The sequence below is a fragment of the Equus quagga genome, chromosome 7, assembly GCF_021613505.1.
Source record: "Equus quagga isolate Etosha38 chromosome 7, UCLA_HA_Equagga_1.0, whole genome shotgun sequence".
NCBI lineage: Eukaryota > Metazoa > Chordata > Mammalia > Perissodactyla > Equidae > Equus > Equus quagga.
Window position 1 is genome coordinate 127,148,151 of NC_060273.1, and position 21,076 is coordinate 127,169,226.

The following is a 21,076-nucleotide window of genomic DNA, read 5'->3' on the forward strand; positions in this document are numbered from 1 at the left end:
CCACTGGAGGCCACATGAACCCACCTTTAGAAATGCCTTGTTTTTAGAAATTCTCATTTGCATGTTTTGGAATTGGATAAAAATATATATATGACTTTGTGGTAGGAGGACAATTTTATTACACATAGAAAATGTTAAAGTCAACGCCAAATCCAGAGGGTGTGATGTAGCAGGGCTTGCTTGCTGTATTTGAAGCTTGATTAAACACCTGTAATTAATTTTAGCAACAATTTATTTCTTGGTAATGCGAACCACATATCTGGTAAAATACAAAAATGAACTGCACAATGTTTTATTAATCAAGATGGTTGGAAAATAAAACAGTGTAGATGGTGTGTAGTTTCCATTAGAGGGAAAGGCAGATGGAAGAAATGCGTGATTCTTTGAGAGCCTCAATCCTGCTTCACTGGAAATCTTTTTCTTCTGCCAGAGGCTGGAATAGGAAAATTTTGGCTCTTAGATTATTTGTAAAGTGATCCATATTCCAAACATGAGAAAGAAATGTTGGTCTGTGGAGCAGGGAGCAGTATTTCAAATTGTATTTTCAGTACTTCAACAAATGAGAATTTCTTAGGCCCGATGCTTCATCTGTAATAGAACTGGTTGTGAAGACTGTGATTGTCTTTGTTGGGTCTTTAGTATTCATCTTTATCTTGTCCTGCACGCACATACGAGGTTTTTGGATCAGAGACAGACTATGATTACTTACATAATAATAATTGTGCTCCAGTTCTTACCCCTGGAGAGATGCAACGAGCACCAGAGGTCACCCTGCATGCACCACGGTCTGTACTGTGATGAAAGCTGAGAGAATGAATCTAGTCATTTGTGTAGACAAGAAAGGCAGCTGTCTTCCCCTTCTAAAAGTGGGGTGGGAGCGGGACCTCTGCTCCTTGAAGAAAAGGTATAAAGGATCCCGGGTTCTCTCTCTAACCCTTTATAATGTAAATAAATCTCTCCAGGGGCCAGGTAAGTCCAGCGTCTCCAGCTTTACAACTCAGAGATGTCTCCAAAGTCCAGACCTCCCCCTAGTTTGAGATGTAAACACACATCTCCAAAGTTAGGTGTCTTTTGAGTTCTCATTCTCTATACAGTTGTAAATTATCTTCTAGAGCTTGCTTTTAGTCCAGGATCTCCAAATTTCCATAAAATTTGTTCCTAACTGGGGCCGGCCCCGTGGCCGAGTGGTTAAGTTCGCGCGCTCTGCTTCCGTGGCCCAGGGTTTCGCTGGTTCGGATCCTGGGTGCAGACATGGCACCGCTCATCAAACCCATGTGGAGGCGGCATCTCACATGCCACAACTAGAGGGACCCACAACTGAAAATACACAGCTAGGTACCGGAGAGGGCCTTTGGGGAGAAAAAGGAAAAATAAAATCTTTAAAAAAAAAGAAAGAAATCTCTAACTGTGAAGAAACACAAAAATATTTTTGCTACAATTCACAACGTTTCAAAATTAACTCTTCCTTCTGCCTGGGTCGCGTGGTCGCCCAGCCAAAGACCTCATTTCTCAATTGCTTTCAGATAGATGTGGCCTCGTGACTGAGCTCTAACCAATGAAAATGTCACTTCTGGGTGTGGGTGCTATGTGCAATCTAATGTTGAAACTATGACTGCCTTGAGAGTGTGTCATGTGCAATGGATGTCGCATATTGCTGTGCATCTCTCAAAAACGTGAAAACCCCCCGGTTCCCTTGTGCGCTTGTGGTGGAAGCAGGGGAGTCTCAGTGCAGGGTTTAGGAACTGGCGAGTCAGCCCTGAGCATTTGACAGATAAATGGCACTGACAGAATTTGTTCGGGTGACGCATATGAACAAGAGAAAGCACAAGAAGTGATTACTTGGTTCAACGATGTTGTAGTTTCTCATTTCACTCATCTAGCACCTGCTATGCGAATTTCCTGTTTGGAAATGGAATAGAACAAAGCCTGAAGCTGAAGGGATCACTCATTTTCTTGAATGCAAAAAAAAGAGGATTAGTAATGCAACCAAATGGACTCTTCTAACAAATAGCAACAAATTCTCTCACTTTTCCACAATCTGAGAATATATTGATTTCATCTTAATTCCTGCAGTATTTTTTCACTAAGCAAACAATTCTGGGTTGACGTCTCTTTCAGTTCTTGAAAGATGTTCCTTTCCTTCCGGCCTCCATGGTTTCTGATGAGAAATTCACTGTCATTTGGATCACTGTTCCCCTATATCTAATGAGTCATTTCTCTCTCTCACTGCTTTCAAGATTTTTACGTTGTCTTTAGGTTTCAGAAATTTGATGGTGAGTGCCTTGACGTTGAGTTTACACTATTTGGAGTTCACTCAGTTTCTTGAATCTGTAGTTTTATGCCTTTCACTAAATTTGAAGAATTTTCAGCCATTTTTTTGTTGACTACTTTTCCAGTCCATATTCTATCCCTCTTTGCGGGGGATTCTGACAACACCAATGTTAGATTTTTGTTACTGTTCCACAGATTCTTGAGACTCTAGAATCTAGACTTTTTTTCAGCCTATTTTCTCTGTTGTTCAGAGTGGGTAATTTCTATTAATCTATCTTCAAGTTCATGGAATCTCTACTCTGACATCAACGTTCTAATATTGAGCACATCCAGTGAGTTTATTTTTACATATTATATTTTTCAATTCTATAAATTCTATTTGTTTCTTGTTTTTGTTTTTTTTTTCCCTGAGTTAACATCTACTGTCAATCCTCTTCTTTTTGCTGAGGAAGACTGGCCCTGAGCTAACATCCATGCCCACCTTCCTCTACTTTATATGTGGGACGCCTACCCCAGCATGGCTTGCCAAGCGGTGCCATGTTCACACCTGGGATCCGAACTGGCGAACCCCGGGCCACCAAAGCGGAATGTGCGAACTTAACCATGGTGCCACCTGGCTGGCTCCTGTTTCTGCTTTGTATTTTCTCTTTTGTTCCTGAGACTTTCTATTTTTTTCACTTGTTTCAACTGTGTCTGTAGTTGCTCAATGATGCATCTTTATAATGACTGCTTTAAAACCCTAGTCAGATAATTCCAACATCTGTCCTCCCATTGTTGGCATCTGTTAATTGTCTTTTCTCATTTAAGTTGAGATTTTCCTCATTCTTGGAATGAAGAGTGACTTTTCTGTATGTCCTAGACATTTTGGGCATTATGTTATGAGACCCTGGATCTTATTTAAATCTTCTGTTTTAGCAGGTTTCTTCTGATGTTGTGACAGTGGGGGAAGGGTGTAGAAATCTAGGCTATCCATGTGGACTCCACTGAGGGAAGGGGTCAGGGGGGAGCACCTTGTTACCATTGGGTGGGGGTGGAACTCCAGGGTCCCCACTTTGCCTTCTCTGCACCACCCCAGAAGATGAGGGGAGGAGTGCTTTGTTACCTGCAGGCAAGGGCTAAAGTCTAGTCTCTCCACTAAGTATTTGCTGATGGGGGCAAGGGTGGAGGCATGGCTTTTTCCATGCGGTTTGACTAGAGTAGGGCAGGGGTTTTTTGGTTTTAGTTTTGGTGAGGAAGATTGGCCCTGAGCTAGCATCTGTTGCCAATATTCCTCTTTTTTTTCTCTCCAAAGCCCTCAATAAGTAGTTGTATATCCTAGTTGTAGGTCATTCTAGTTCTTCTATGGGATGATGCCACACCATAGCTTGATGAGTTACGTGTGGGTCCATGCCCAGGATCCGAACCAGTGAACCCCAGGCCGCCAAAGCAGAGCACGTGAAGTTAACCCCTCAGCCATGGGGCCGGGCCCCCAGAGCAGGGCAGTTTTTGTCAAAGGTTTCTGTCTTGCCAGACTGTCCTTTTCCTCATCCTTTGGCAAGAGAAAGCTGGCTTTATGGTGCGGGGGGGGGGGGGGGGGGGGGCATTTTCTGTCTAAACGCATTGGCATTTCTGGATTGTGGGCTCCTCTAAGACTTAGTCCAGGATACATGAGACAAAAAGAAAACCCAGGGAACTCAGCATCATGTTATTCCTTATGTCTCAGGGTCCGAGGCCAGTCTGTCTCCTTCTCTCCATCTGTCAGAGTCTTCTCATGCTCATTTTATACATAATGTCCAGGGTTTTTAGCTTACTTAATGGGAGGAATAGGGAGAAATGCATCTGCTCCATCTTTTCTGGAACCAGAAGTTCAGCTGCCCTAACAGAGGTATTGCTTTTTGCCCGGGGTAACTCTAGTGCCCCCACCTGGGGGCATGGGAGGAATTTTTCCAGCACAGAACAAAATCTAGATACTCATCTGTTCTTCTAAACAAGCCAAGGTGTCCTTCCCCCAGGGCCTCCGCTTCTGGGTATGCCCACCAGTCCCTAGCAGAGGAGCAGGGAGGAGCATCAGCAAAAGTAGATCCAGGGGATGGAGAGACTTACGAGAAGCGAAAAACTGTTTACGAGCAGTTTACCAGCATTTCTTTTTTTACTCCAGCGCTCCCCACACTTCAGTGGATAATGGGAAAAGGAAACATGAATTTAAAAAGCAAGCTTTAAAAGTTCACAACTGAAGTTTTATATACTTTTTTCCCCAGAACTTCCCCCCCCCGAGGTCATTTTAAAAAAAAAAAAAAAAAAAACCTTTCCATCGTTTGATCTGGTTTTTATTTAGATCTTTACTTAATTGGACCTGTAACTTCCTACTTTTGGTTAAAGCATCATAGGATCCCTATCTAATAACTACAAAAGCAAGCATATTGTAAAGATGAAAAATTATGAACTTGATGTTGACACCAATGGTCATTAAAAGCCAAACTTACATAACTACTGAGGGAACGAACAAGGTTGGTGTCAATCTTCTTGTTCTATAGCTGTTTCTCAGTTGAATCAACAGATCTATCGTAGGTTTGATGATTGATCATGCCTGGAATTGGATGTATTATAGTTTTCGGTTTTTAAGAATTGCCTTTTCTTCTACTTTTGATATTTTCTATCTTAGGCTGCTGCCTGGCCTCCTTTTTCCCATAAGAGCTTTTCTTGCAATACGAATATTGAGCCAGTTATTACAAGCTTTTTTATTACGACAAACATCCAGGCTTCTATAGAATTGGTTTCTTTTCTGAAATGCACCCTCCATTGCTTGTATTTTCTGCTTATACATTTCTACCTTCTGGGCTTCTGGTAGCTTCGGTTCTTTCTCCTCCTGTTCACTGTTGATCTGAATTGGCTTCTCTTGCCCAGCTCGCTCTTTCTGACGATGGAGTTCCTTGAGAAGCTCTACTCTCTGCTGTAAGATCTGGCATTCATTCTCCAGCAAAGCTGCAATCAAACGCAATGAATACGTGTCATGCTTCAGTTTCTTCACTTGTTCCTCCAGCTTGTGCTTAGCTGACGCCTCGTTATTTGGTTGCGTTTGGAAATGGATTCTATTATTTGCAAGAGTTTCTCTTATGTCTTCCTGAGATTTCTGGTACAATTTTATTAGTTCACTAAGCTCACTATGTTGCACACTCCAGTGTTCTGCTTCCTGGAGTAACTGCTCCATGTTGCTCCTAAGTTTGATATTTTTTTCTTGAACATGAGGGAATTCATGCTTTGCCTTTTCCTTACTTAGCTGAGTTTCATTCAGGGCTCTTTCTTCTTCTGAACGATTTACCAAATCCCTTGCAAAACCTTGTACTGTATCCTTGGAGTTCTGGTTTTCCAATATCATCTCCTGTTTCTTTGCATTCTGTTCTTTCTCTAGGTCCAAACTACCAAGCAGGTTTTTCAATAGCACTTTGTTCATTTTATCGAGTCCTCTGATTTTTTCTGTAAGCTCTGCCACATCCTCAGAAATATTGGTTTCCTCAAAAGATTCTTTTGCTTCTGTGATCTTCTCTTCACAACTTGTCATATTTTTAACAATATCCTTAATTTCTTTTAGGAGATTTTCAAACTTCTTTGCAGTCTCTTGTTCAGTTGCTTGATGGACCCCACCCTTTAGGGAAGGGAGAGAACCCCAGGAGAGAGGGGGAAGTGATCCGATTTTGAATAAGGCAACAATAATCCTGGGCTCCAGAGACTCTTGAGTGACACCAGCAGTAGGCTTAAGAGTTTTGGAGACGGTGGGCACTTCCATCTGTGCTGAGTTAGTAGGGCTGGTGATCAGGGCACGAGGAAAGCAGAAAACCTTAGAGATTACGGGAAGGGAAGGTGGCAGTCCTCGGTGCAAATGGCTGGAGGATGTGAAACTAAGAGGAAGTCAGAGATCAGAGTTAAGGACTGAAGCTAGAAAGGTGATGTTTAGGTGGAAGGTGACATTTCAGATAGCCTGGGGGAGAGGGGGAGGGAAGAGGGACCAGGAGCTAGGGCTCCATCTCTCCTCTTCCAGGCTTCTGGTATTTATTCTCAGACCCTAGCAACCAGGTCCTTATTCTGTCACGGCACCATTGTGGCCTATCCCCAGCTTCTGTCTCCTTTGTGTCACAATAGAAGCCTCTTAAAGTCCTGCCCAGTGACTCCTGCAACAAAATCAACCTTGAGCTACTTCTACTGCTCACGCCAGAAGGCTCTCTCTTCCTTCCCAGTCCTTTCCCTCCTTACTTGCCTGGGTCTTTATTCATGTCATTCTAACTGTGGTCAGTGACAGTCCTTCCTCATCCCCACCGCCCACGACCCAACCTCCACTGCAGTGTTTTTCCACCCTGTGAGTGCGTGGCTGAGGGACACGCTCCCTGGTGAGGTTCCCCCTTCTTTCACAGCACCTGGAGACTCTACCGTTCCATTCTAAGAGGGATGCTACTGTCTAAGGAAGTTATCCTTACAAAATAGAACCCCAAAGTGCTGCATCTTTTTGTGATTTTAGAGAAATAATGTCAGGAATCACTCTATTCAAAAATATTCTGCTGCAGTCAGAAGAGAATATCTGAATGGTTCTCTAACAACGCAGTTACAAATTGGGACTTTTCTTGGGTTCAAATACAGGCATCTTTTAAGCCAGGCTGAGTAAGCTTGCTCCCCAATCATTTACATCAAATGATGTAAAACTGTCATCACTACTTTTCACAAGAACTTGTTAAAAGTGGCATAATTTATCTAAAGCATTTGAAACAGCTAAATCTTATAGTGGGTTGTAGAAAACTCACTCAAATTTAAAATCTAGTGTGTCTTCGTCTTTTTCTCCTTAGCAATCAGGACCTCAAGAATATTGAGTTCAACCAAAGAAAACATTCCTTAAGTGAGACTTTTTCTTGGCCTTCAAAATCTTGCTAGCAGGCACTTTACTAACTGGAAGTTTGCTTCCAATCTTAAAGGAAAACTCATACCCTAGTAGGTTTTTTTTTTTTTTTTTTTTTGCCGGAAAGAATGCACCAAACACATTCGCATTTCTTTTCTTTTTTTTTTTAAGTAAAGGACAAAGATCCAATTTACCAGCTTTACTTTTTTAAACCTAAGCTTAACATTACATATTTAAACAATTGTCGAAACTTACTAAGTTGCCAGCATTCATGCACAACTAGAAAACATCCTCAATTTATATTAAACCAGAAATGTATTACCATTAATGCATTAATATCTTTCACTACTAAATACTGAAAAAAAAAAGAAATTATTTTTGTGGAAGATTCATTCTGGCAATGTTAACTTCACAGCAGGCTGACATTATTCGGCTCACGTTTCAAACACAATGGAAAAGCAGGTCCGCGCTGCTGTTAGTGTACGAAAGAGTCACGGCCACCTTGGATTACGTTTAATAAAAAAGCAAAGTGCATACAGAAATTTACAACAATTTTAAAGACAAAAAAAAAAAAATGGTCCTATTATTTGGTCCCAACAATAAACTCAAAAGTCTATGACAAATAGGGCTCCTACGAGCTGTGCATAAATACTTTAGACTAGGTACAGTTATACTGAAAGTCGAGTTCGTTTGAAATCTTCAAAAAAAATGTTCCTGTTAATCCTCAAATGGTGCTTGTTATGTTAACATTTCTGTTTGTTACATGCGTGCGTTGAACTGCTTGTTATCCAAGCGCAGCAGCTGCTCCTTACCATTTATCGTTAGAGACTTTGGCCATCTTCTTCAACTTCTACTCTGTCTTGACCATTCTCGACAATTCTCTTTGTAGTGATTTTTCTGCCATTAACGGTTTTAGTAGAAGTTGATATAGATTTGAAGTTGCCCATCCCACTACCACCAAATGCCGTGGAAGAGAACGAAGTGAGGCCCCCACGACCCAGTGAACAGAAGGAAGTAAATCCTGCATCAAAAGAAGGGAATCCTCCTCCAAAAGATGGAAATCCACTGAAGGCAGAGAAAAACGACCCTGTGCCTCGGTTTCTGCTTCCGCAGGGGCCCCTTCGACTACCAAAAAAGTCTTCAAATGGGTCTTCAAAGAAGTTGAATGAAAACGGGTCCCTTCCACCAAAAAATTCCCTGAAGACGTCATCTGGGTTACAGAATGTGAAGCTAAGCTCAAACGGACTGTCAAAGCGACTTCCACCTTCACCTCCACCGTTTAATCCTTCTTTGCCGTACTTGTCATAGATGTCCCGTTTTTCAGCATCTGATAACACCTCAGACGCCTCAGCTACTTGTTTAAATTTTCTCTCTGCTTCTTCTTTATTCTCAGGATTTTTATCTGGATGCCACTTCAGTGCCAGTTTCCGATATGCCTTTTTAATATCCTCGGTGAGGCATGTGTCTGCACGCCTAGAACTTCACAGCACTCCACCGTGTTTTCACAGGCTGTTGGAACAAGTCCGAGGACGCGGGGCCGGCGGCGGGACGGCGCGGCGGGAAAGGGCCCGGTCTCCCTCGGCTCCGGCGCGGCGCCGCTGGTGACGGTGACAGTGGCTCCTCGCGCTTTCCTTTCTCCCCTAGTAGGTTTTTTTTTAGAGAAAAGAAATTTATATACTTTTCTTTCACAGCTACCAGTTCACTTGACTTTAATTTCCCTGAGCCTCATGCTCATCTTCCAGTCAGCTGGGCTCAGAGCCATCGCCTCATGACCGTCCACAGATACAGCAGAGTTGGTCCTTTTTTTTTTGACGTGAAGAAGGAGCGCTTTTTCTAATTCACACAGTGATACCATGGAGGCTAGCAATTGTCCTCGTGCTTTGATTCCATCTCATAAGGTCCTGTTGATTCGAGGCATCAGTGAGGAAAATTTTTCAATCTCCAGGCCAGGGAAATTTTTTTTTCTGATTTGGTCATTTATTTCTAGTTTATTGCATTGTAATCAGAAAATATAATATTTCTACTTTTTGAAATTGATATTTTCTCTTTGGCCTAGTAAATTATCGGTGTTTATGTATGTTTCACCAATACTTGAAAAGAAAATGTATTTTATATTTTTTTCTTATGCTTGCGGCTTTTAGATGCTTTTGGACGTAAATATGATATTACTTTTGTCTTTGATTGTTATGGAAACTGGTTTGAAGTTAGCTTGGTCAAGATATCAAGAGAACTCTTTTCCTTTCATCAAAAGGGAATTTAAATATTTCCTTCCTGCATACAAATATAATGAATTTCACATAACATTTCTGTTAATTTTACTGAAATCTGAGTTTACTGCGGGTGCTGAAAGAATCCCAGAGTGGTCCTCTCTCCTTTATGACCCACATTCCCAGTGGATAACTAGGGAAGTCAGGCACATTTGGATTGTCTTCTGATTGCTATCTACTAAGTTTCCCATTGCTTAATGACTTTAAAAAAAGAAAAGCAAAAAGCTGTTTCTAAAATTATTAGAGAGAAAAATTGTATACAATTTTCTCTCTTTAAAACCAGTTAGCCTTAACAAAAATATAAATCATATCAAAGGGCACATGATGTCATTATGTCATTTTTGCGATGTTAACCTTGGTCACTTTATTAGGAGATATCTGCTGGATTTATCTGCCGTAAAGCTACTATCTTTTTTTGTAATTAATAAAGATCTTGGGGGAGATATTTTGAGACTATGAAGTTATCCTGTTTCTCCTCAAACTTTTGCTGTACAGTCGACTTTTTAGTATAAGGAGTGGATCTTGCCTGCAACAGTTACTCAGTAGGGATTAAATGATGGTTTTCTATTTCTCTTATTCCTTTTATATTTATTGACTGGAATTATTTTGTAAAGAAGAGCTGTTTTCCTGTATTTACCTATTCATTCATTCATTCAACTATGCATTTATATAAGTAAGAACTCACAGATGTTTGTTTTATTTTGGGGGTTATAATTGAATACCATCACTTATTTTCTTGCTCAAATATATATGAATAATTTTAACATGATAGAAGTTTTTTGGTATAATGAAGTATATTTTTATTTTGTGTAATTGTTCTATAGTTTTGTTTTGTTTTGTTTTGTTTTAACCAAAGCATAATAGCTGATTGATGATGACCATTCAAGGGTTAGAGCATATCCACAAGGGATTCTGAAATGCAGGGTGTGATTTTAGACATAATGACCCATGTGGTTGATTTTATATGTAGTACTGCACTTGTATGTAGCCAGTTTAGAGGAGAAATTGTTTGAAAATGTGAAATTTTATTCAAACAAGCAAAATACCGATGCAGCGGGATGCGTCTATTAACGTTTTTCCTCAGCATGTCCTCTTCCCTTTGACCACCAGGTGGTGCTGGGTGCTATTAAAATTACTCACAAACTTTTTTTTTTTTTATATAGAACTTTAGAATGAGTGGAACCATGGAGATATTCTGTTAAAATTACTAATAACGCTTTTTTTTTTAAATACAGAACTCCAGAATGAGTGGAACCATGGAGATACTCACATCTACAGTTTTATTTTTTTCAGAGTTTGAGGGTGAAGATTCGAAGTGACTTGCCCAGAATTACAGCTGGTTACGACGAGAGCTGGAATCAGAGCCCCAGCCTTCTGCCTTAGCTTGTTAAAGGCTCTGCGGATCAGGAGGCTGTGGAAGGATCTCTAACATCAGCTCAGTGTTATACAGGAAAGGGTCACGTGGAACAGCAGATTTTCAAAGTTGCTGAGACTGGTTTGTTTCGCAAGGACCTTGGCAGACAAACATATAACGCAAATGGCATTTCCATGACAAAAATGTTCAGACTGGAAACGCTATATAGCAAATGATTCCATTCACAAGACAACCAGAGAAGGTAAAACTGCAGGGACAGAAAGCAGATCAGAGTTTCCCAAGGATTAGAAGAAGAAGGGGTTAACTAGGGAGAGCATAGGGTTCTTTCTTTCTGGCGAGGAAGATTGACCCTGAGCTAACATCCGTTGCCAAACTTCCTCTATTTTGTACGTGGGACGCCACTACGGCATGGCTCAATGAGTGGTGTGTAGGTCGGCACCCAGGATCCAAACCCGCAGACTTAACCACTATGTCACCTGGCTGGCAGCAGCATGGGGTATTCTTTAGAGTGATGGAATTAAGCTGTATGGTACCAAAGTGACAGATCCATGACTATGCGTTTGTCAAAACCCATAGAACCCACTTCACAAAGAATTAAGCTGTATGGTACCAAAGTGATAGATCTATGACTATGTGTTTGTCAAAACCCATAGAACCCACTTCACAAAGAGTAAAACATACTGTATGAAAAAATTTAAAAATCAGCCAGGAGGTCAGAGGACACAAGGCATGGAAAGCAGACTGTGACAGTGCCTAATGACTTGCCTCCAAAGAGTTGAGCGTGGAAAGGGGGAATAAAAGTAACTTTTCAGTGGAGAAACCCGGCAAACACCATCTGGGCCCGTTCACATGATCAGCGCTGGGTCATGTCAATGGGATGTACCCTGATGGGGTGAGAATGGGACTGCATCTCTGTTGTCTTCCTCCTCAAAACCCATTACCCCTAGTCTAACCACGAGAAAAAGCATTAGACAAAAACAAATTGAGAGGCATTCTACAAAATACCTGACAAGTACTCCTCAAAACTGTCACATCATCAAAAGCAAGGAAAGTTGGAGAAACAGTCACAGAGCAGAAGACACTGAGGAGACATAATGACTAAAAGTCCTGTGGGATCCTGGATACAACCCTGGAAGAAAAGAAGACGGACGTTGGGGAAAACTGGTGAGATCTGAATGAAGTGGGGTTTGGTCAATAGTCATGCGCCACTGCTGGCTTCTCGGTTGTGACAAGTGTACATAGCAGTGTAGGATGTAAACAACAGGAGAAACTGGATGCGGGGTATACAGGAACTCTCTGAACAAGCTTTGCAACTTTTCTTTAAATCTAAAACTTTATTCTAGAATAAAAAGTTTATTTCAAAAAGTCAAATTTTTTATTTGGCAACACTGAGATACTTGGTAGAGTGTGATTTCAATTAATTGGGAAAGTGAAATTTTTGTGTTACCTAAGAAATTTATGTCTTCATCTCAGCCCTGTGTAATTGAAAAGTAGAGAGTAGATGTCAAAAGGACACAAGAACTAGCTGAAGGAGCTCTCGCTGTCAAATATGGGATGTTGAACCTCAAAATAAATAAAGGTGGGGGCAGGCCCGGTGGCTGAGTGGTTAAGTTCGCGCGCTCAGCTTCAACAGGCCAGGGTCTCACCAGTTCGGATCCTGGATGCGGACATGGCACCACTCATCAGGCCATGTTGAGGTGGCATGCCACATGCCACATCTAGAAGGACCCACAACAGCAAGAACAAAAAAATACAACTATATACTGGGGGGATTTGGGGTGAAAAAGCAGAAAAAAAAGAAGATTGGCAACAGTTGTTAGCTCTGGCGCCAATCTTAAAATCAATCAATAAATAATGATATTAATAGACATTACCAATAGATTAAAATCAGAATCCATGAGTCCATACTAACATCAAGAGATAGATGATGGATAAACGAGGGAGAAGAGAAAACCCTTCTTTACAATAGAATGCCAACTAGTAAACGCAAAAGCAATGATGGGGTCAGAAAATCCCCAGTGGGCAACCACTAGAGTAATCCTTGTTGTAATCACAGATCGTCAATTTATGCTAAAACTAGGGGGTGAAAATTTGATGAGCAACAAGATATTTACATAATCTCAAAGCATCTTTCCAAAGATACTTATTAATAAGCAACAGGAAAAATAATAACTTTATGGTGGGGAAGCCAGGCAGCCACCACCTTAACCAAGTGATTGAAGTCACCGTCACCAGTAGTGGGACAAAGAAAATTTTCTGTGCCTCCAGGATGCACTGAGAAAGACACACCACTTCTGTAATATTCATGACCAAACATGCATAGCTTGAACCTAAACATCAAAAACAGCAGAAAAACAAAAATGGAGGGACATTCTAGAAAATAGCTAGGCTATGCTCTTCAAAAAACTCAAGATCTTGGAAGCAAAGCAAGATTGAGGATCTGTTTAAAGGGGAATTAAAGAGATATCACAACTAAATGCGATGTGTGATTCTGGACGGGATCCCGAACTGGAAAAGAAAACTGCCTTTAAAAGACATCATTGGGACAACTAAATTCGAATACAGTCTGTCGATTGGAGCCCAGGCATCAGTACTTTTTAAGGCTCCCCAGTGGATTTCCATGTATAGCCAAGTTTGAGAACCAGTAGAATCCCTCATCTGTTTTTCTTTTAATGAATAGATTTATTTATTTTTAATTTATTTGTACATTTTTAAATAAAAATTGTATATATTTAAGGTGTACAACATGGTGATTTGATATACATATACAAAGTGAAATGGTTGCTACAGTCAAACTAATCAACAAATCATCTTCTCACATGTTTTGTGTGTGTGATGAGTACGCCAGAAATCTACTCTTTCAGCATATTTTCAGTGTTCAATACACTATTATTAAGTTTAGACATCATGCCTGTACATCAGATCTCTGGACTTACTGGTTTTCAGTCAGAACTCACTACTTGCTCCATTAGACCAAGCAGTTTCCAACTCCTGCAGACAGTGTCTGAGGATCCCTAGGATACTCTGAAGACAGACAGATTATCAAGATGACATGCTATAAACCTAACACTGACACGCTTTATGGCAATTAATAAGACCAATGATCATGTAACTACATTTAAAGAACTGCAGAAGACTTGAATGATGTAAATAATTAATCTTCCTTCACTATGATGTTTCTTCATCAATTCTGCCTTGTTTCTTTTTTGAGGTATGCTTTTTTGGTAAGGAAGATTGGCCCTGAGCTAACATCTGTTGCCAATCCACTTTTTTTTTTTTCTCCCCAAAGGCCCCCAGTCCACAGCTGTATGGCCTTCTAGTTCTTCTATGTGGGGTGCAGCCGCAGAATGGCTTGATGAGCAGTGTGTAGGTCTGTGCCCAAGATCTGAAATGGCAAACCACAGGCCATCGAAGCGGAGCACATGAACTTGACCATTACTCCACTGGGCCAGTCTCCTGCCTTGTTTCTTAATTTCTAAAGACGAGCTTCTATCTCTAAAGCAAAAAGGGCAAACAATGATGCAGGTCGCTTGTCTCTGGGTGTCAGATTTCAGGTCTCTGGCCTGTTGGGATTGGCATCCCCTCCCTCCTGTCTTGCTTTTCTCCCCTGGGCCCAAGACGCTGGGCCTTTTCACCTCCTGAGAGACCACGCCTTTTCCTGGCTACAGGGCACTGTTTACATATGCTGAAATCTCTCAAAAACAAAAAGAACAGTGCATCCTCACTGGTCCTCCAGCTAGCTAAGGCCCCACCTCTTTGCTCTTTCCAACTGAATGGCTGAATGCTTCATCTGTTTCCTTACTCCCACTCACTCTTCAAACCACTAGAATCTGATTTCTTGCCCCAGCTCTTCAAGAAGTTCCTCAAAGACCTCCTCGCTGAGAAATCCAAAAAGGACAAGTTTACGTCTTTATTGATTAGTGCCCTCAGCTGCGTTTTACACTCCTGGCCCTTCTAGACATCCAGATCCAGAATGAAGTGTGAAGTCAGCCTGCCTGAGTTCAAATCCCGGCTCGGCCGTGTACTAGCCCTGCAACCTTGCCCAGTTACCTAACCTCACAGAGCCTCAGTTTCCTCAACTGTTACTTGGGGATTGTGATGATATGTACCCACGAGGCAGGATGTTGTAAGCACAAGCACAGCATCTGGCACTCAGTAAGTGTTCAATGAATTGTGGCTTTTTTTCTTCCATGGCATCAACTTCTCTGATTTTCTGCCTCACTCTTGCCCCTCACTCAGTCCTTTCTATGTGCATGACTTTCTAGATTCCCAGGAATATGCCTCAGCTTTTTAACGCCCCCCGTTGAACATCTCATTCCCCAGTGTTTCCCTTTAAGGTTTTTGGTCAGCCTTTCATTGGCCACCTCAGGCAGTTGCAGTGTTAAGCAATTGCTGCTAATAGTTCTGATGAATGCCTTGGGGATAGGGCTGTTCTGACACCTGGAGCCCTTAGTGGGTAAACAGAGACAAATCTCGGGCTGGCCCAGTGGCACAGCGGTTAAGTTCATGTGCTCTACTTTGGTGGTCCAGGGTTCACAGGTTCCCATCCTGGGTGCATACCCACACACCACTCATCAAGCCATACTGTGGCGGCATCCTACATACAAAATGGAGGAAGATGGGCACAGATGTTAGCTCAGGGACAATCTTCCTCAAGCAAAAAAAAAAAAAAAAAGTAGAGACAAGTCTTGAAAATGGAGCTTTTCAGGAAGCTTCCAGATAGGTCAAATAGTGACGACTCTCTGGGGTGGGGCTTTTTGGGGCACTTCAAACCTATTCTGCCCCCTCTGGTGGCTGCTAGATTGCTGGTTTTCATGGCTACTCAAGCTCTGAGGCTACCGCAGAGCTGGGGACAGGGGGATGGGAGGAGGGCAAATTAAAACACCACAAAGCTCACTGCTCTTACTGAGATCCAGTCATTTTTCTTGAATAAACGCTGTTTGTGTTCTTGCAAACATTTGGTTAATTTCTAGAGTTCTAAAAAGTTGATTTTGACAATTTTTTGCCAGTGATCTTGTTGCTTGCATGGAGGAGTTGGTTTTCAGACTTCCTTGTTCTACATCCTTAATCCAAAACCCCTCACCATCTTCTCCCCTAGCCCCAAACTGCCCTTCCTGCTCGGTTTCTTGTCTCCTTAAATGGTACCCACAGAGTTTCATTAAGCAGAAATCTGGAAATCATCTTTGACTCCTCTCTCTCTTCCTCTCCCTCCCTTCCTGGATCCAATCAAACACCAAATCCCAAGGATTCCACTTCCTAAACCTCTCTCAAGCCCATCTCTTTGTTCTCAGCCCCACTCTCATTGCCAAGCTCCCATGACCATCCTCTCGGCCTTTCATCCCTGCCTCTGCTGGGTTTCCTCCCCCATATCCTCCATACACTGCAGCCATAGGGACCATTTAAAATTGCAGAAGAGTGGAGGACGAGAGTACAGGCTTAGGACTCAAGTTGACGTGGCATCCTAGGTCAACTTTGCTATTTACTAGATCTGGGTCCTTAAGTAAATTACTTTTCCCCTCTGTGCCTCAGTTTCCTCATCTGTAAAACTGAAATAACATTAGTTCTTAGCTCACAGGATATTTACGAGGATCGAGCGAGAAAATCCTAGTAAAGGATATATTACATTACATTGCCTGAAGTGTAGTAAGGGCTCAAAATATCTTAGTGATGTATCATTAGACTAAAGTTCCAACTCTTTAACATGACTTACAATGTACCATAGCACCTGGCAGGGGTTTACCCTTCCAACATCTTCTCTCTTCACTTCCCCACCTACCCTATCTTGAAGCCATTAGAAATCTCATTTCCTCCTATATACGAGAACATAGGATGTTCATTCTCAGTCCTCAACTCTCAGCTCTCAACCTTCAAACATGTTGTTCTCTCTGCCTGAAACACCTGCTGTTTCTCCAGCAAACCAAACATGCTCCCGGCTTGGGGCCTCTGCACTGGCTATTCCCTCTGCCTGCGAGGATCTTTCCTAGATCTTGACATCGCTCACTCCCTCTCTCCACTCGCGTCTCTGCGCAGATGTTATCCCCTTAGTGCAGCCTTCCCTGACCACCATGGGTGAAGTGGCGTTCCCATGACTATCCCTTCACCCTGCCTGGGATTAGATCATCAGTTTCTTTATTGACTTACCTGTTTTCTCTGTTAGAATGTAAGCTCTACAAAGGCGAGAATTTCGTCTTGTTCCTTGTTGTATCTCTAACACTCATAAAATCTCTGACTCATGAAAGACACTGAATAAATGCTGGTGGAGTTAATGAATAAGTGTGATATCTTGGTAAGCTTTCCTGGTAAGAGTGACCGATGAAGCTATACCAAGATGCAGATCAGAATTAGATACTATTTTAGATACCTGAAATGACCTCCTAGGGCCATGTGCAGGACCACTGACAGACGCAGTTTCACTTTAACACCTCTGTTCCAGTGAGATAAGAGTAAGAGATTCTGCTTGGATACAATATCAATAACAGTAGAGGCTTTCACTGGTTTCAAAGGTGGACCAGAGGACCAATCTTGGACTAGCAAATCTCTCTTTGATTTTTCTTATCATTATAGTCTTCCTGGGGTTGATTGGACCTTCCCTGGGTTTTGAAAAATTATTATCTTTTGATACACACATACTAATATCAGCCTTGGCCTAACAGCTGCACCTTCTCACTAGAGCTCGTTCTGTAGTCTGTGCAACCAGCCAGCTGTCGTGACTTTTCTTGTCATGAAGAGAAATCTAGGTTTCATAAGGTCTTTGTTTTCTGTACTTCACCCGCTGCTTCTTGCATTTTCTGCTTGTAAAATTTTACCTACTCTGTAGCTGATATTTCTGCTCTTTCTCTTCCCATTCTTATTCTTGCTGAAACAGCATCTTTGGAAGAACGCTGCCTTTCTGCCCAAGAGTTTATTAAGGATATCAGCTTTCTGAGGCAAAGTTTTGTATTCATTTTCCAGTACAGCTTTGGCTGAAAGCAGTGAGCAAGCTTCAACGTCTGTGTTTTCCAGCCCTTGCTGAGCTAGCATCTCAGCACGCAGCTTGGATTGGACATGCCTTTATCTTTTTCAGCCATCGTTAACAAAGGTTCTTTTCGTGAGCCATCTATCATGTGTTTTTAAACTTCCCAGTCTGGTCACCTGCCAGCTATTTCAGCTGCGCAATGCCATTACTCAAAACTTGAATTTCATTTTCTTTGTGAGCAAGAGCACTCACTATGTTTTTTGGAAATTTCTGACGCTTTTTGATTAGCTCTCGGAGCTCGTCTCAATCTTCTGCTTCCTCTTGCAAGTGTCCAAGTTGCTTGAGTCCAGAGTATTGTTTTTTAACCCTTTGGAATTCAGGTTTTGTCCCTCTATTTAGATTAACTTCATTAAAGGCTCTTTTCACCTCTGAAACTTTGCAAAAGACCTTGTAAAAACTGGTACTATTTCCACTGAGTTCCTGTGTTCTGATTTTTTTTTTTTTTTAAGATTAGTACCTGAGTTAACAAGTGTTGCCAATCTTTTTTTTTTTTTCCACTTTTTCTCCCAAATCTCCTCAGTACATAGTTATATATTTCAGTTGTGGGTCCTTCTAGTTGTGGCATGTGGGATGCCACCTCATCATGGCCTGATGAGCGGTGCCATGTCCACACGCAGGATCCAAACTGGTGAAATCCTGGGCCGCTGAAGGGGAATGCATGAACTCAGCCACTTGGCCACAGGGCTGGCCCCTGTGTTCTAATATTTTATACTGGGTTTTTACATTCCTGTTCTTGGGGCCTAAAATAACAAGTGGATTTACCACTGGCATTTGATTTCTTCCTTCAGGCTCTGCGATTGCATCTTTAAGCCCACTTCCTCAAAGAGATTCTTATTCTTATTTGTATCTTGGGTTCCTCAAAAATCTTCTTTGTAGCTTTGATGATCTGCTGATAATCTAACAACTCTCTAAGAATTTCTTTTATTCCCTAAGAGGTTTTTAAATTTCTGCACAGCGTGCTGCCAGTCACTTCCTATCTTTTTCTCTTTATGGATAGAAGCATTCTCCCTGAGGAAAATGTCACAGTAATTACTTCCTAGTAAGGGAGTTATGCTTAGAGAGTCCCAAGGCACCTATGGAAAATCAGGCTATGGAGACTGCAGCGGGGGATGGTGCCGTGGCAGAGAAGAGAGAAGGCCGAGGCCAGCAGGCGCCAGAGACAGGAAGGAGCCTGGGCCCGGAACAGGTGGGGATGCACCAGGTGAAGCTGATTCCTCGCAGAACCGGCTAAGAAGAAATGTCCAGGAGAAGGAGAGCTCAGGATCCACTGGTCCTTCCTGCAAGACAATGTCTGGCCCTGGCACCCAGATCTCAATTCCAGAATCAAGGGGGACTAGGTCACCCCAGATCTTATTCCAGCTCTGCTAAAGTCAGACCCTCTCGCAGCAGTACAGGTAGCCCAGCAGCACCTGTGCAGGAATGAGAACCAGACACTCCTTCCGGGATGCTTTCCTGCCATCTGCCCCAGGATGGTTGTAATAAATGCACAAATTCACAAGGGGTATGATGTGACTGGTGTCCCCTAAGTCATGCCATCCACAAGCTGCACAGTCAGATATGGTGGCCTTTCCCTCCCGCCCTCTGCAGAATGACGTCGTTCCCCAGAGCGGCCTCGGGTTTCTCTAACTCCCTACTCTAGAATGATCCTAAAAAGAGGCACTGCCTTCCTTCTGGGAATGTCTTCAGTTCCTTTAATCCCATCAGCCTTTGCTCTTCCTCCAGCCCCTCCCATACTCCTGCTTGAGATGGAAGGTAAGTCCCCAAGGTTGTGAGTATCCAAAGAAACCCCCCAAAATTTAAAGGAGATGGTTAACCAGAATAAGAAATTGAGACAAATTTGTTTTTGCTCATGAGAAGAAAATACAAAGCGCATGGGACTGGGCATCGCGAGGCCTGAGCCCCAGTGCCACATGTGCCATTAGCTCAGCCCGGGGATCTTAGGCACTTTACTCCAGGCTTCAGAGATGGCACTGTAAGCTAAGTGGGTTGAGCCAGTTGATCATGAGGACTGCATCCTCGTTCAGCACTCTATGGCTGTCCAGCGGTCAGGGGTTAGTGACCAGAATGAGGGAACAGGGAGGAACCTGGAAACAGGTTCGCTTCTCTTCTGGGATGACAGGACTTGGGAGAAATTGCTTACCTGGGAGGAATGAACCATGTCATAGTCCCTAGACCGAGACGAGCAGCCGGACACTTTCCTGGGGTTTCTTTCATATAAAAATCAAGGCCACTTCTAGCTTCTAAGTTTGCAGATTTTGACCACAGCATGAATGAGTGTTGAAGGTCTTATGTAGAGTCCATTTATCGGTTAAGGAAGTTTCCTTCTATTTGTAGTCTGTCAAGAATGAGTGTTGACTGTTATCAAATGTGTTTTCTACATCAGTTGAAAGGATTATGTGGCTTTCTCCTTAAATCTTTAATCTGGTGAATTACACTGATAGATTTTCAAATATTAAGCCATCTCTGAATTATTTTGGAATCATTCTTTTTAAATATACTATTGGACTTGGATTTGCTTGTGTTTTACTTAGGACATTTCCATCTGTGTCTGTAAACAATGTTTTAAGCGCAAAAGAGAGCTTATTAGCTTATTTAACTAAAAATTCCAGTGGTAATTCCATTTATGTTAATAAGTGGGAATGATTTTTACTTTTCTCTTTTTGTGCTGACCTTGTCTGGTTTGGATGTCAGGGTGACAAAAGTCTCGTAAAATGAGTTGTGTAACTTTCCTTCTTTTCTATTCTCTGAAATCTTTTGTATAAGATGAAGACTAGCTGTCCTCTGAAGTTTTCTTAAACAAACCTCTAAAAATATCAGAGAGAACTTCCCCTTGGGCAGGATGGTGTCTGGAGACCCTGCATGAACTTCCTCGTAAAACAAGACATGCTGGAGTACATTTTTAAAATTTTTTAAATTTTTAATTTTTTTGGTGAGGAAGATTGTCCCTGAGCTAAAATCTGTGCCAGTCTTCCTCTACTTTGTATGTGGGTTGCCACCACAGCATGGCTGATGAGGGTAGGTCTGCACATGGATCTGAACCCAGGAACCCTGGGCAGCCAAAGCGGAGCACGTGAACTTAACTACTAAGCCATGGGACTGGCCTCTGGAGTAAATTTTTAATAAATTATGTAACTGTATTGCTCAGCTGGCAAAAAAAAAAAAAATCAAAACCGAAAAAGAAAAGAAGGTAGAAATTCAGAGGAAGCAAGAAGTCAGATTCTTCCATCAGGCATCTCCAAATCCTCGTAAACTTGAATTTCAGTTTTGACGGTTAAGTCTCATATGGG

The 21,076-nt window shown here is 42.0% G+C and overlaps 1 protein-coding gene and 1 pseudogene across 1 annotated transcript; both read right to left on the reverse strand.

Moving 5' to 3' along the window:
- Positions 1–4,903: 4,903 nt before the first annotated feature.
- On the reverse strand, positions 4,904–6,037 carry SPZ1 (spermatogenic leucine zipper 1). Its single transcript, XM_046665641.1, has one exon. The coding sequence runs from the start codon at positions 6,032–6,034 to the stop codon at positions 4,904–4,906; it is 1,131 nt and encodes a 376-aa protein (XP_046521597.1). The 5' UTR covers positions 6,035–6,037.
- Positions 6,038–7,766: 1,729 nt separating this feature from the next.
- LOC124242652 (dnaJ homolog subfamily B member 6-like) lies at positions 7,767–8,894 on the reverse strand (annotated as a pseudogene).
- Between the last annotated feature and the right edge of the window lie 12,182 nt (positions 8,895–21,076).